The following is a 16,837-nucleotide window of genomic DNA, read 5'->3' on the forward strand; positions in this document are numbered from 1 at the left end:
AATCCTTCATAGAAATATTGAATGAGCAGCTGATCGGGTATTTGATGATGAGGGCATTGAATGCACAGTTGCTCAAATCTTTCCCAATACTCGGAAAGTGTCTCTCCATGAGATTGTCGAATCCCACATATTTCTTTCCTTATGTTGGCAACTCGAGATGCTGGGAAATACTTCTCAAGGAAGATCTTCTTCATGCCATTCCACGTTCCAATTGAACCTGGGAGAATGGAGAAAAGCCATACCTTTGCTGCCCCTTTTAAAGAGAAAGGGAAAGCTTTCAACTTAACTTGTTCTTCATCAACTCCATTCGGTTTCATGCCAACGCAAACCATATGGAATTCCTTGAGATGAGTATGAGGATCTTCTCCTGCAAGACCATTGAAAGTTGGTAGCAAATGTATAAAACCAGATTTGAGCTCAAAGTTTACATTATTGTCGATGTTTATGCACAATGGCTGATTTTCCACGTTAGGAGCAACAAGCTCCTTGAGTGTTTGTTGTCGTGCAACAACCATGGTGTTAAGGCGAGCTTCCTTTCGTAACCTGCGTAAAGTTTTTTCTATTTCGAGATCCAAATGCACTTGAATTTGATTAGTAGAACGAGTTACTGGCATAAATCATCAAGAAAATTCAAAATAAACCAACCACACAAGAGATCGAAAACAATGCAAATTGTACGAAAATCCTACGGTAGAAAACAAAAACTGCCTAAAAACCCTAGAAAACAGCGGAATTTGGCCTCGATAGGGTGGGGCTAGTGGTTTAACACTAGTCCTGTTTAGAACGTCGTTTCCCTTCAGGAAACAAATGGCCGATACCTAATTCCACCAAAAAATCTGTTTTGAACAGTACCGCTGCCGTAATGAACAGTACCGCAGCAAACAAAAATTCTGTTTTTTTTTTTTCAGAAAAAGAAATAACAATCACAGCAAATAAAAATAATAGCACAAGAATCAACTAAAATTACTTCCCCGGCAACGGCGCCAAAATTTGTTGCGATGTCGCGGTCGCACAAATTAATTACCCTAGCTTCAAACACAACACACAAGATAGTATAGAGCAAGCAAGGGGTCGATCCCACGAGGAAGATTCAAGTCAGATTTTTATGCTAGATGATATGCAATTTGAGGGGGGGGGGTTGGACGTTATCTAGGCTAAAGCAAAAGAAAACAGAAAACTATCAAACTAAATTTAATAAAATCAGAAAATTATCAAGAGAACAAACCTTGGTCACAAGCACACATCCACCTACAGAAATCAGAACTGATCATGGAAACGAAACATCAATTTATATTCTGAATATTTATCTCTTCTTAACATTGGTTAGTTAACGGATCCGCCGTATAACTAGCCCTAACCATCAAACAACCACAGTGTCCGCACTAGTAATTTAATTCAATGGCAGCCTTAAGAACTAGATAAGTTGATTAATCAAGAAAACATAACTGTCCGCAGTCTATGTTTGATTTGATTGAATGTTCTCCCTAAGATTAATAATGTAGATCCGCCACAATTATTAAACTCAGTTGCTTCACAAGTTCATATACCACAACTCCGGTTTTGATATCAAACTTAACAATAGATTGTCTACAATAATAACTTAGAGTCCGCTCTAGCAATTAAAATAAACAATCATAGGAAAAATAAGCATAGGAGAACAAACATATTCATCATATAAACTGAAAAGAAAAGGTAAAATAAATCTCACAGTTCTTGAAATCCGAAGGTTTCCGTGTCCTTGCAACCAAGAAAAAGTGTTTAGCCTTGCATGTTTGTTGAACAACTAATCAAAAAGAAGAAAGAATGCATAATTTAGGGTTTCTTAGAGGAAGGGGGCGTTTTTCTCTCCTTGGCTGGCTGCTCCCCTTCTCTTCTCTCATTCTTTTTATATCCTAGGAAACCCTAGGTCTCTATTTTACAAAATAGTCCTCCATTAAGTAGACTGTTTACATTTAAGTACTTCAATAACTATTTTCCTAAAAAGGAGAAATAGCCTTGCATGAAATCTTCAAGCTTTGATTTAGAGGAGCTAAATTGCTGAAATAAAAACTTGGATATCGGTTTAAATGCTTCGGAATGTCATTTGGACTCGTTTCTTCACGAAACCTGTTTGCTGGCAGAATTCAGATGTCATCTTTGAAAAATCATATCTCCCTCATATGACATCGTTTTTAGCTGAAATTTTGAGCGTTTATATAACTTTGAGTCATGAATCCAAAAAAATTGAGTTTGCATCAATTGGACTTCTGTAGCTCCAGATATTCAAGTTGGAATGGCCAAAGGTCAACACTGGCAGATTGCGAGATTTGACTTTGAAGGCTGCGATTTCCATGCTCTTCCTTATTTTATTTTCTTGCCTTAGATGTCTAGAAAGGTATGGATGTTACCTTTTTAATTCCACTGGAATCACTTCATTTCAACCTCTAGAGCTCACGCTCTGCACAAAACATCGACTGAAGGTCAAATCTGTCAATTATCTCCAATTTACTCCTTTTTGCATCTTTCATCCAAAAGTGCCTTCAAAACATAAAACAAAGAATATCAAGGTATTTTATATATAAAACATAGCCAAAACACTAGTTAAATGTGGGTGAAACTATTGAATAATATGGTTGCATCAGGTATGTAGTTTAATTATAAATGGTGATGTTGCACTAATGTAGCTAATATTGAATTGGTGGAAGAGTTGAACTTACACACTATAAAACATCTCATATCTTATAAATTATAGTGTTTGAATGATAGTGGTGAAGTGAAAGTGAATAAATAGGTTTTATTTGCCTTTTCTATTGGTAAATATTGTAATGAGGTGGTATATGATATTGTGCCAATACAAGCTAATTATTTGTTACTTGGTAGACCATGACAGTATGATATTAGAGTTATACATGATGGGTTGACAAATAAATATTTCTTTAAGGTGGTATATGATATTGTATCAATACAAGCTAATTATTTGTTGCTTGGTAGACCGTGACAATATGATATTAGAGAGATGCATGATGGGTTGATAAATAGATATTCTTTTAAGATGGATGAAAGGCCTATAAATATGTCTTTGACACCTAAGCAAATATATAATAAGCGATGGGAAAGATGATTAAAAAGAAGAGCTTGTATATCAGTGAGACCTTCTTTGCTAATAAAGTTTTTCTAGGCTTTGATGATGATGCTATTTTTCAGCTTGGTACTGATTTTTTTTAATGGATGATCTTCATGTGATAAATTCAAGTTTTGTCAAAATCTTACCTTAAATTACCTATTGACCAATTTTGTGAGATCGAACATATCTTTCAAACCATACATCATATCAAGCTGCAATTTTATAAGGAATTACTAGATATATGTAAACATTTTTTTAATAAAATTAAAGGTCAATCGCAGTTCAGAAACATATTATTTAAATTGGTCGAAGTTGCGGGTACTATTTTAGCAGATTTGTCGACAAAGTGTTCTTTCTTGGCTATTTTTAGCCAAATCAGTCTAAACCTGTAATGAGTTAATTTTAGAAAGCAAAGAGAGATTAAATGAGGCTTATTTAAGTCCTAAACTTGTGCATGATATTAGGCTACAAAGGTTCCTAATGTGGCTTTGATTTATTGAAGATTTGGAGTCTATACTTTGCAAGGATTTCAAGTCCCAACCTGATGTGGCGACATCTAAATGGGTGTTTCTTTTGGGTTTCTTTTTCTTATTTGTCAGTATTCCTAACACATCAAGGAGACTAATATGAGACAATATAGGAAAGGAAATTCTAGCAATCAAAACAAAGTTTCCTAGTTGAATTTCTACACCAAAAGTTTCAGCCAAAGCACCATTTAAAAGAGCTTGGAGATTTCAACTATATGAAGGAATTCTAGCATGAAGACTTTTTTTTTTATTATCCTATTTTATTTATTTGCTATTGAACAATTATTTTTAATTTGGGTTTGTTTTAGTCCATTAGATTTTTTAGGGGTTTATTTCATAATTGAAACTATGTTAATTAATTCTTAAATTGAGCATATTGACTTGCAACTCAAAAGGGATCCACTAGGGTTATTTAGAAGAGAGAATATAATGTTTTTGGAGCAATAAATCTCAATAACTTGGTGATAACAAACGTGAGTTTCTTCATTTTGGTTATTTGTGGTAAAACATCATTTCTTTGCAGAGACAAAAATTGTTCATCAAACTTATCATATAGTTCAGGTTCTTAGGTACATGATTACCTCTAGATCAGGGTTCTATCAAACCTTATTTTCAGCTTTCCGGGTTGTATTTCAACTTCATTAGTGGTTGCTTGACCATATGATTAGAAGATCTGTATTATGTTGAGTTAGTTATCCACAATAGGGATGCCCATATATAGTTATTATGTTAGGAAACTATGATAAGGTGGCCAACACAAAGGTGTTAGGGATCTATGATAGCGTGGCTCATGCACAAAAGGATGTTCTTGATGGAGGACAATTTCTAACTTAAGACTGAACTCGAGGACAAGTTCCTTCCAACCTGGAAAAACTAATGCAAAAGTCTTTTTTTTTAATGGATATCTTCCTTAGTTAATTTTATTTCTTCCTATTCTATTTTTCTATTCTTTATTATAATGTTTTTCTAATTCTCTTTTCTATTTGAATATAATAGTTTTTTATAGCTTATTTTTTATTCAGTAGTATTAGGGTTTTCTAGTTATTTTCTATAAAAGGAGGTTGTAATAGCTTTTTTTTATAAGTGGAGACATGAAGAAATAAATTAAGTATTTTAAGAGTCTTTTAATATTTTTAATATTTATAATGTCCTTGGTTTTTAAGAATTTTAACTTGTAACAAATTCCTTATTTTGTGTGAACAAAATGTTGCACAAGTCATCTCTTATTATTTAATCTAACTTGTTTTGCATATGCTCATCACTTCTTCAAGTCCTGAACACAAAAATAAACAAAAAAAATTATCTATATGATTTTTGGATACCTTTGATATCATTTTTGGTATTTATTAAAATTTTAATTGCCACTAATTGACACCTTGCTACATGTTCCGATTCAAGCACTAAGGAACTTTCATGAAAATTTTTTTTGTTTTGTTTTGATGCAATAGAGTGAAATGTTTTTTGTTTGTTCTTGTAACATTCTTCATAATTACAAGTAATTATTACATAGTTTCTCATGAATATTATAATGTTTAGAGTGGAATATATATATATATATATATATAATCTTAGATTTGGAAATCTACTGAAATTCAACAGAATCTTCCATATACTAGAAGATCCCAAGTTATCGACTAAAAACCTATTACACTTTAATATTCAACCAATTCACATTTCATTAATTGTCCAATAATCTTGGACTCATCACATCACATTCATCACATTTCATTATAGTTCACTACATACATATACTTATCAATATAAAATATTCAAATCTTCAAAATATAAAAAGCATAATCAAACACTAATAATCTAAGACACAATAAAAAAACTAATACGGCATCATAAGTTTACATAATTGAGTCGAGTTCATATTACATAATCTTTAGGACAATTAATATTTAAATACATAACCCATAACATTACAAAATGGGTATCTCATACAAGCTTAATCAAAATTATCAAAAGTTGTCATACATGACTATCATTTGGTTCGTGATTGTGAGGTACATGTAATTGATTTTATAAATAACTATTAATTCTACAACATGTAAAAGCTTAAACAAACGAAACATATGTTATAATGCATTTATAATATAAAGCATCATTGTAAATAAGTCTCCAATTATTAATCATCATAATCCATCTAATAATTTACATTATTTATTCACCGCATAAAAAATTCTTATTTGCCATTAATTTAATAAATCATTCATTTCCTGACATTTTTTCTATAAAAACTCAATATTACCAAGTAATACCCAACACGGGGTAATTTCCTTCTTAGCCTATGTTTATGCGTTATTCCAGTTTCCGAGAATCTAAATTTGTCTCCCTATTACTAGGTATTATACTTCTCACTTCCAAGAATTTAGATCTATTGCTTAGTACTGGGTATTAGTCCTAACATCGGGAAAACTAACCCCCTATGTCCATTATTGAACATTACTCTTATCACCAAAAACAAATCCATTCGTCTCTTATCAAACATTAGTCTCATTACAGGGAAACTCATTTTTTTGCTCCTTACCGGACATTAGTCTCATTATCAAGAAACTAATTCTTTTGCTATAAGCCACAATTTAAATACGTTATAATCTCCAATATGCTACTACAATAAACTAAGTAAGATAATGATGAGGTGTATGATACCTACATGCTATTGGAGCTTTACACAACTCCTGTAGCCTCTCTTGTATCAACAGGTATATCATATTATTATTTCATTGCATCCTTATTCTATATAATATTATTCTAAGTTTATTTTCATTAATTTAACCTTCATTTTCAATTAGATTATCGTTTTATTCATTTTATCTTTCTCTTATTCTATTCATTTTCCTTAGTTTTCTCAACAAGAGCAAATTTTATAACTCACCCACACATATATGCACATTCAAATTTCTTTCTTATAATCACTACCATATCAAGTTTTACATGAAAACAACTTTTCAAACAAGGTAGATATTTGTCAATTTCAATCAATTTAGACTATTCATTCAAGAATACGTTTTCTCATTTAAATTATAATTATAATCGCAAAATATAGTTTCAATTGTAACTTTTCTTCTTCGATATCCAAACTATATTTAGATTGAAGTAGAGGAGACTTAATTCAACCTTTAACACATCTAGATTACTCGATATTGCAACTTGGCCAAACTATCCAACACAGTTTCTCATATTTTTATCTATATCTAGAGTTTTATAACTTCAATTTACATAAGATGAGTTTCATTAGAAAGTTAACGTCCCTAAATATAGCTTATATGAAGAAACTAAATTCAAATTTAATTGTTTTTATGCCCTAAACTTCTCTGGAAGTCAAGTGACAAAACTGCCTCACTTCTTGTCCATAAATTTAACAACCAACTAAGTGTTCCATTCACTTTCACATTATTTGAACAAGCATTTTTCTCTTAAATATGTTGCAATATCTCTAATTTCAACCTTTTAAGGTCCATTAATCCCGTTTATGTTTTATTTAAGATATTTGCACTGCTTCATGAAAAATATATGTATTTTCAACATTTATAATTGTACTATGTTTCATATACCGAAATCATCATCATATCTCTCTTTCTATTTTTTTCTTTGGCCGACACTATCCCCGCTTCTTTTACCAAAATCTATTCCTAGCATTTTTAATTCTCACTTACATGGAAGGTTACACATTACTCAGTTCTTTCCTTTTCCTTCCAAAACACCAATCCTACCTAAATTTTAAATTCTCAACATCATAATTTTTCAATCAATTACAATTTATATTGTAATTTAATTTTTTTAAAAAATCACTTTCCTCACATAAATATACATTATTTCACCACAATTTCACTTAATGACACATAAATCTAGTTTATCCAATATAATCCCTCATTGGTCAGCCATTGGTCCCTGAAGGACATCATGGTTTTCTTTTTTTATTTTTACCTAATTGAATACTTTACACAGCCTAATCTAACTCAATTTGATCAATTTATAGTCAATTTACATTTCTCTCAAAATTCCACCATAAAACCTAACATTAATTCCATGATTTTCACCACAATTGTTATTCGTTATGTATGGAATTGCTAGATTACGTTTATAACTCCTTATTGAACGTAAATCTAGTCTTCAAATCCCAGCAGGATAAAATTTTTTGGAACCTCCCTTAGAAACCCTTGCTGTTGTGAACAATATTGGTTCTTACCGTTAGTTTCCTTGACTTTTCTCTCTTTTTCACATTTTGATTAAGATAGAGTTTCTGTCTTTTTTAAAGTTTTGTAAATCTCCAAAAGGCAAACTTAATTATCATTATTTTCAGAAAAAATAAAACTTGTCAATTTAGAGCTTATATTATATTTGCAGTCTCTTTTGCCCATATAATAATTATTATTATGTGTTCTTCGTTTAATGATTATATAATATCATTCTTTTAAAATAGGAAGAAAAGGTCAAAGGCGTACGTATATTATTGTATGAAGCCGAGGTCTTCAAGGAAATCTGATCTGAACTTGCAAGAGTTGCTCAATTTAAATAAATTATTTGAGCCGTGATATAATAGAAGAAAAAAAATGTGAACAAGTAGTCTTTCACTGTCACATAATTTTGAATCTATATATATATATATATATATATATATATATATATATATATATTTGATCACTTCTTGGCGGTCAGGTTGGGCTAAGGGATCAATTAGCTGTCCTGACATCTTGTTTTATTTTGAATATAAATGTACATAGGAGTGGGATAATTGCCTAATCTTATTCTAGCCACGAGAATTTTGTTTAATAAAATTTCCGTGACACAGCAGCCACGAAACTCAAGAGAAATTGCATAGTTTGAACATCTGTTTATCGTTACCCCCTTTGTCTTTTTATCTGAAAACCTTTTGGAGAGATGGAAATAAAACTGTTTATCGTTACCCCTTTCACTTTAAAAATCCACGTTATTTCCTTTTCTTTGATTTCTCTCTGTCTAGGATATTTGTTACAAAATATTTTACACCTGAACTGTAGCGCGGTGATAAATATATATTACAATATTTAAAAAAAAAAATAAATCATCCAGAGCCTGCAAAGCTAAAGTAGATATCGTTAACCAGTGGAGGCGCAGGCAGTGTTGTACTCTGTAAATGTGTTTTAGTCATGGATAAGAGACAGGAATAAATAAACAAGGAAAGCGAAATCCGATTTAGTTTTTTGTTTGATCAACTTAGGGGCATGGAGACAGGCCTGGATTACCAAAAACCAAATCATCTAGAAGCTCTAATGCATAAGAATGATCACGAATAAGTTTAGCATGTCTGCCGGTCACCGGCTAGCTAGTTGCTTCAAATCCTTGATAAGATCGACAATTTACTGTGAAAGTTGGAGGCCACAAATGACAAGTCCACCATGGATTTAGGTGGATCAAAATTATCACTTCTTGATTTGTGTAATGGAGTTAATATTCTCAATGGGATTTTTTATTTTTTTTTCCATTTCTCAAACCCAATCAAACTACTCCTACGTGGTAACTTGTTACCAATCCTATAGCTCTCATGTGGGTCCCTGGAGCTCAAAGTCAAAAATCCCAAACCACAACAAGCCTTTCTTCTTCAAAACCCACCAACCCCTCCATATTCAATGTTTCTTCTCTCTCTACCATTGCAGTATAGCGCCACCTCTCTCTCTCTCTGCGTTTTTTGTTTTTTTGTTTTTGACAGTTGAATGATGATGCTGCTCTCGCCTTTATTAGAGCCCCTTATTCTTTTCTTTGCTTTTGAGCAACCATCAAAATCATTAAACCCGACGAAACCTCAAAACAGTAGCAATTACTCATGCTAAACAATTCCTGATGACAGCTCACACCCCTTCATTTCTCCAACTCTTGGGCTTCAATCATGCCCTCCTCATGGTCTTGCTCCTTCTCTATACTTTGCAGTTTTCTTCTGCACAACCTGCACGTGATTCTTCAATGCCTTCACCACAAACACCCGATAAGCAGAAATTCAATCCGGCGATGGCAATAATCATGGTGGTTCTTGTAAGTGTTTTCTTTTTAATGGGCTTTTTCTCTGTCTACGTCCGACAGTGTGCCGATCGAAGGTTTCGCGGGACTCGCTTTGACCCTGCCGCATTGGCAGGCGCAGGGCGCGGGTCTTGGAGGGGAAATCACGGCCTTGAGCAGGAGGTCATCGACACCTTCCCTACTTTCCTTTATTATACAGTTAAAGGTCTTAAAATTGGCGAAGGCTCCCTAGAATGTGCCGTCTGCTTAATCGAGTTCGAAGATGACCAAACGCTGCGTTTGATACCCAAGTGCAGCCACGTGTTTCATCCTGATTGTATCGACGCCTGGCTCACCTCCCATGTCACCTGCCCGGTTTGCCGCGCCAATTTGGTTCCAAAACCGGGCGACTTGCCATTCAATCCGGTTCATGTTGACGACCCGAATAATGACTTGGTTGAACCGGATAGCCACGATAATGTCCCTGATGAGACACAAAATGACGTTCAAATTCTTATCGGCAATGAAATTACAAGAGAGGGGCGACAACAAGTCACGAGATCTCCAAATATGAATTTGTCAAGCCCAGTCAATCAAAACAAGCCACTTCGATCATGGTCAACAGGTTGGCGGTTAAATGCATTAATTTCGAGATCAAATTCAATCAATAATTCATTGATTCAATCGGAAGAGAATCGCGAACGATTTACTCTAAGGTTACCGCAAGAGGTTCATAATCAGTTGATAAACTCTCGCTTGAACCGTACAAAGAGTTGCGGGTCATTTTCTAGAGCTATGAGTCCAAGAAGAGGTTACAGGAGCCGAAGTGGAGGTGCTGGGCGAAGCAAGAATCTCTTTTATCATGAACAATTGGACCAAGAAGGAAGACCGGCTGACCGTCCGGGTTTGACAATGACCCCACCTTTTATATGCAGAACCGGCTCGGTTCCATCGAAGGATGAGAGTAGTAGTGATGGGGTGAATGCTACTCCACCGAAGAATTTCCTGAAGTCTGCAAGGTCCTTTAAATCACCATTTGATCGTTTGTTTCTTGGGATTGACAATAGCAACAGAAACAGCGACAATGACGACGTTGGTGAACGATCATTTGATCGGCTGAGGCCGGATAGTCAAGTTTAAACGCCGGTGAATAGTTTTGGGGTGTGTGTTGACGTCGAGAGTTTTATGTACATACATATATTTTCTTTTTCCTTTTGGCTCCTAGTATTTTTGTTTTTCAAAGGTTTTAAGATTTTATTTATTTGATTTCTGATGAAATCAAATAGCATATGCTAAGCCTGCTTAGACTCTTTGGTTAATGAGACATCGTTCTGTAAGAACGAATTCCGCCACAGTTACCATTACGCAAGTCGTTCCATTCAAGAAATGTGTGGTTACATCACGCAGTCAACAGCTGGCAAAGCCTTTTCTTAAGCCGGAGAACTACTTGTACCAAAACTAAATAAATGTTTTAACCTTTTCTCATGCAAGTTTTACATCCCAGTTCATTAATTTGTTGAGATTTGCCGGGATCGAAGGAAAAGCTGGAGATCAAGATTTGCATCCATGATTCTGTCCAAGTCGTTGTCCTTGTTGTTGAAGTCCTGAGTCCTCAATCAAGCACGCTGATTGGTACGAAACTAACTAGATGGGGACCTGCCCTAACCCTAAAATGTAGAAATATGAATCAAAGTGTTCTTAGTGTGTTCTTTGGGAACCCAATGGGAATTTAGTAATCCAATGCAAGCTTGGTAAGATTAGAGTCATAAGCAATCAGGCTGATAAGATTGATTCAAGCTTGATTAATGAACCTTGAAATACTCTCAGGGTGTTCTTTCCGTCATTCTTTAAAAGAGAGATCGCCACCACTGAAGGGAGAGCCACCTTTCCTGCTCCCAGAGGCCATATTGTTTTGGTTGAGCATTACGTGTGAATCAGTTGAAATCAGATGTCATATAAATGTTAATTTTTCTTTGTTTTTTATATTATATAATTTCGTTGCACAAATAATTTCTTTTTTTTTTTCCTTGCGTTGCACAAATAATCTCTTAGAACTCGCTAAGCGGTCTTATGGACAATCCAGTTAAAAGGAACTTTGTTTTTTTTTCCCCCCTCCAAAGCCATCTGCGAGGTTTTCTCACCCTCCTTGAGGTACTTAGTGGTCCTAAACAATAAAAAATAATAATTCATATGTAAGAAAGGTTTTGAGAGGCCTTTTTTTTTTTTTTTGAAAAGTAAACTAGTTGACTTGGAAAAAATAATCTAGGTAAATGTTTTTAACATATAAATGACTTCATTTCATTGTTTTTTTTTCCTTATCTTTTTTTTTAATAAATGACTTGTAAACCAAGTTTGAATGTATAATCTATTTTTAAAGAAGAGAATTTGTCAATTGAAGTTTAATCTAAAATTTTATACTTCTAGATTTTACAACTATGATAACTTGTTTATCCAGAGTGATATCTTATGAAACTTTTTATTGTTTTATAAATGTACCCATCAAATCTTTTCACCTTTCAATCTTAGTATTATCAAGCCTCATATATTAAATCAAGGCGATGTTGATAAGGTTGTCTTAAAAAAGTTGGACAAGAAGTTTCTTGTCATGGATAATTTCTATCATCTTATTATAATAGGTTTTTAAATGAGTCAATTGGTATTGAGTTCATGTATACTTCACAAACTCGGGCACTCAAAATTATATTGGTACTATAATATTAGAGACTAGGCGCATTTCTGATGCTTTTATTATGGTGTATAGATTAGACCTTTCTATCGCCCTCATCCTTTCTTCTAAAGCAATCTATTTTTCATAAGCCTCTTCTTTTACAAGCTTTTTTTTTCATAGCTTTGTGTCCAATAAAATCTACTTTAGGGGTTAGTCCTATGGGACAAATAGGTTGGAAACATGGATAATGGCCCATGAACTGGGATTTTAGAGATGTCCTATTAGGGCCTGAATTTTGTTGATGGAAAAGAGTTATGGTTGTTAATGAGTTGTTGTTGTTGGTTGAGTACCCAGGGCTTCTATATATTTTTCCCTTAACTCCTACTCAAGTAGGTCGGTGAGCCATGCTATGTCCCCTTTAAGGTTTTCCATATCTTTTTTGACGTTCATCCTCCCAATGGGCTTGTTCCTCATTTTTCATCAGTTTCTTTTGGAATTTGGTGTTATAGGTTTGCTTCAAAAGGGGATCTATATTTCAATTTTTCAAACAAAAACCATTCAAGTTTGCAAAGGAAATAAATATGAGATGCTTGTATAAAAGTAAATTAAATACGGGTTCGCCCTTTAGGGTGACAATGGTCATCATCTAAATATTCAGAAACCTGATGTCATCATTACTATTTACACCGATGAGAAAATCCATATCCATCCCAATCATTTTGTAATAGCTTAGACTCTTGTAGAATATATGTGATGGTCGTTTTCCACCTAAAAGTCTTTAAATTCATAATACTACATGTTAGGCTTTCATTGATGCAATTTACCTATAACGCATACATTCTAAGGATATGTTCTATTCATTAAGTGAACATGAATATGTTTTCTATATGGTCTCAAGAGAGTCTTAAATCTATCTAGTGATGGTCATTGTAAGGATAGTACAGGGGTGTTGTAAGAAACAGTTAAGGTACATATGTCCACAATTATGAAGCAAACACTCAGATTTGAGTTGAATGTTTTACAAATTTAAACCCTAATTGATGTAAGACAGACCACTAATCCCCTACCTAACCTAGAAGCTTACATGTGCTCTTAAAAATTAAAGCATGTGATGCACGATGATATTAATCCATATCAAATATATAATAGATAAGCAATATGTACAAAAATTAAAGCATATAATACATAAGGAATATGTATAAAAATACATGTTTAAAAATTAGTGCATAAAATAATCAAATTAAAACACAATAGATAAACAAACAATAAAGTTTATCCAACAAGAAACTCCTCAATAGAATTGCTATTTTGTCACTTGTGTGTGGTATTGTGGTGATCATCCTTTTAGATTAGGATTTTGGTGGTGATATGGAAAGAATAAAGAATTATTGTCTTTTTTATGGTTATAAAAGTTTGGAATTGTCACCTAGTATTTTGATAACTAAAAACCCTAAATGATCTTTAGAGTCTAGATAAAGGGATTTTTTTGTGTATAAGGATGACAATATCACCCCTAATACACTATATCTAAGGTAATGTAAATACCCAATAAAAAAAGTAAAGCTAGAAATGACCTCACTATCGCTGATGATTTCTGAGTCAACAGGGGTTGTGCATGCTAATGAATCCATGCGTCCACCATGGAAGTAGTTTCGTTGATGATTTCTGAGTTGGTAGCGACTAAGTTTTTATTGATGATTTCTGAGTCAACAGGGGTTGTGCGTGCTAACAAATCCATGCAGATGTAAAACCCAATAAAAATTAAAACTAGGCCAACCTAAGCTAGGAGGGAGTTAGAGGAGTAGACTAGCCTACTCTAAAGGGAAATGTAAGGGAGTAGAACCGATCTACTCTAAATGAGAACTATGAAGGATTTGACTAGCTTTAGGATACACCAAACAAGGATAAGAACATAGGTAACCAACCTTCCAAACACCCCTTCACATTTAAAAGGGGTATAAATATAACAAATGAGAGAGAATGACCTCTTCCCCAAAACAGCTAGCTAGCAGCCTTGGCTGCAACAATCTCTCTTTCCAAAGCAAAACCAGTAAACCCAACTACATGCACCACCCTTGAGCATGAGAGAAGAAGGGAAACTTAGGGAGAAACAGTGGTGGCCAAAGCCATAGAAGGAGAAGGAGCCTAAGCCTCTTCCCAGAACCGACATTAGCCATTGTTGCAACACACACACCATTTCTCAAGGAGAAAATCGAAACCAAATAGCCTGTATGTTATCTTCTTTAAGTGTTGAGTGAGAAGTGAGTTAGGAGAAGGAGAGAAAACCAGAAACATGGTAGAAAGAAAGCCTAGAGGGTTGGCTGGACAACAAGAGAGGAAATGAAGAAACCTAATAGAAGAAGAAGAAGAACATACCACCTAATCTTAAACTAGTACTGCCCCAAAATCATGAGGTAAGGGAAGAACATCACCTCCTTGTTTATTCCTTGAAACTTCTGGACAAAAATTAGGAAGAAAACTTCAAGAGAAATGGCCTAAGATTCTTACACCTATGATTAAGGGAAACTAGACTAGAGAATGCATGAAAGTGGAGCTGAATGAGGGACCTAACTCCAGAACATTTAACAAAGGAAATAAATAAATTTGAATGCACAAACTTAGAAGGAGGGTCGATTTTAGTGAGGGTCGGACAAAATACAAATTTAATGTGATGAAATGCATGGATTGTGACCTCATTAGAACCTTAGACCATTCTGGAATCAAAACAGAAAGTGTATTGGTGTGAATGATGAGATTTCTGCATGTGTTTGAAGAAATTATGTGAAAATATGTTAGAAGGATGTAATGCACATAATTATAACCTTGTTGAATCGTTAGAAGGATGTTTGAGTTGAAATGGAATTCATGTTGAAGTTAATGCTTTGAATCTATCATGTAATCAGAAAAATTGCATGGCTATGAACCAAGTGAATGAAGTTATAATTATAGCATGTTGTTATGATTATACTTGTGATAGATTAAATGTGGATGGCTATGGTCTATGTTCAATTCAGTTTGGGAGTGTTATAAGATTAGGGGAAAACTTAGCAAAAACTTCACGCTTAAATGATGGAGAGATTAAGACAGAAATGACTTGACTGTCGTTGTCGATTTCTTAATCGGCAATGACATGCATTGCGTTAATGATTTTTGTGTTGATAGTAAGACGTGTGCACTGATGATTTCAGTGTCAGCCGTAGAACTAGGTTGCATTGATGAATTCTGGGTCGACAACGACTTGGTTTTCATCGATGATTTCTAAGTCAATGGTGGTCTATATGCACTGATGATTTTGGGATCAGCTATAAAATTGGGTTATGTTGACGAATTCTGGGTCAGCAATGACTCAGTTTTCATCAATGATTTCTAAGTCTGCAGTGGCCTGTGTGTGTTGGTTAATGACACGTTATATGATTATCGAGTGCAAATAGACTGATTTGTGATTATTGGTGTGTTAGGTAATGCGAATGGGATCGAACCTTTGACGGGCTAGGGCACCCCATGAGAAAAACAGGTAGGTGATTTCCACCTTTTTCTTGTATAATGTTAATGTTCTGAAATGATTTAGTTATGGATGATATGTTATTGAGTTATCGATGAATGTTAAACCGACTATGAAATGTTAATTGATTTGTTGCTGAATGTTAAACCGACTATGAAATGTTGATTCAGTTCTTGATGATTGTCAAAATGACTACAAAATGTTGACTGAGTTGTTGATGAATGTTAAACTAACTATAAAATATTGATTGAGTTGTTGATGAATGTTAAAATGATTATGAAATATTGATTGAGTTATCGATGAATGATAAACCGACTATGAAATATTGATTGAGTTGTCGATGAATGATAAACCGACTATGAAATGTTGATTGAGTTGTTGATGAATGTCAAAACGACTATGAAATGTTGATTGGGTTGTTGATGAATGTTAAACCAACTATGAAATATTGATTAAGTTGTCGATAAATGTTAAATTGACTATGAAATGTTGATGAGTTATTGATTAGCTTCGACTAATGATGTAACAACCCGACTTTTCAAGCCCAAAACAACGGTAATTTTTTTTTTTTATACTTGACACCTATCGTGTCGGTAATTAACAAACCTGTTCCCTCACAACATCAAAATACAATTCATACATCAATAACAATCAACATTTCATTTAGAAGTGAATTTTACATAAATATATATTGTTATGTTTGCATGATTAGAAGTTCACATTAAAAATATACATATATAGACATGAGTTTGCATTCCTGTCCTAGTAATGGTCATCACGAATTTAAACAAAAATGATCTAATAATAGTTATACGTTCAGTACATTGATTTATACAAAATACATCGTGATTTAAAATGCAATTACATAATTCCTTGCAAAAGTAGGTTCCTGTGTATTGGGTTTCCTAGGCACCTTGTTGGTGTGACATCTCTGCTACAGTACAAAACATTTATAAGAATGCGATTACTTAATAATAGTAATGATAATAAGTAGTCTGGCAGTTTAATGAAGCATTAACATTAACCCATGTTTGAAGCGTGACATTTGTAGTTCCTTTATG

General features: G+C 33.8%; 1 protein-coding gene across 1 annotated transcript; it reads left to right on the forward strand.

Moving 5' to 3' along the window:
• The first annotated feature begins 9,252 nt into the window (after positions 1–9,252).
• LOC133695348 (RING-H2 finger protein ATL11-like) lies at positions 9,253–11,096 on the forward strand. The gene has a single exon (XM_062117291.1). It carries the CDS (start codon positions 9,454–9,456, stop codon positions 10,744–10,746), a length of 1,293 nt encoding a protein of 430 aa, XP_061973275.1. The 5' UTR covers positions 9,253–9,453; the 3' UTR covers positions 10,747–11,096.
• Positions 11,097–16,837: the final 5,741 nt, after the last annotated feature.

The sequence above is a fragment of the Populus nigra genome, chromosome 5 (assembly GCF_951802175.1).
Source record: "Populus nigra chromosome 5, ddPopNigr1.1, whole genome shotgun sequence".
NCBI lineage: Eukaryota > Viridiplantae > Streptophyta > Magnoliopsida > Malpighiales > Salicaceae > Populus > Populus nigra.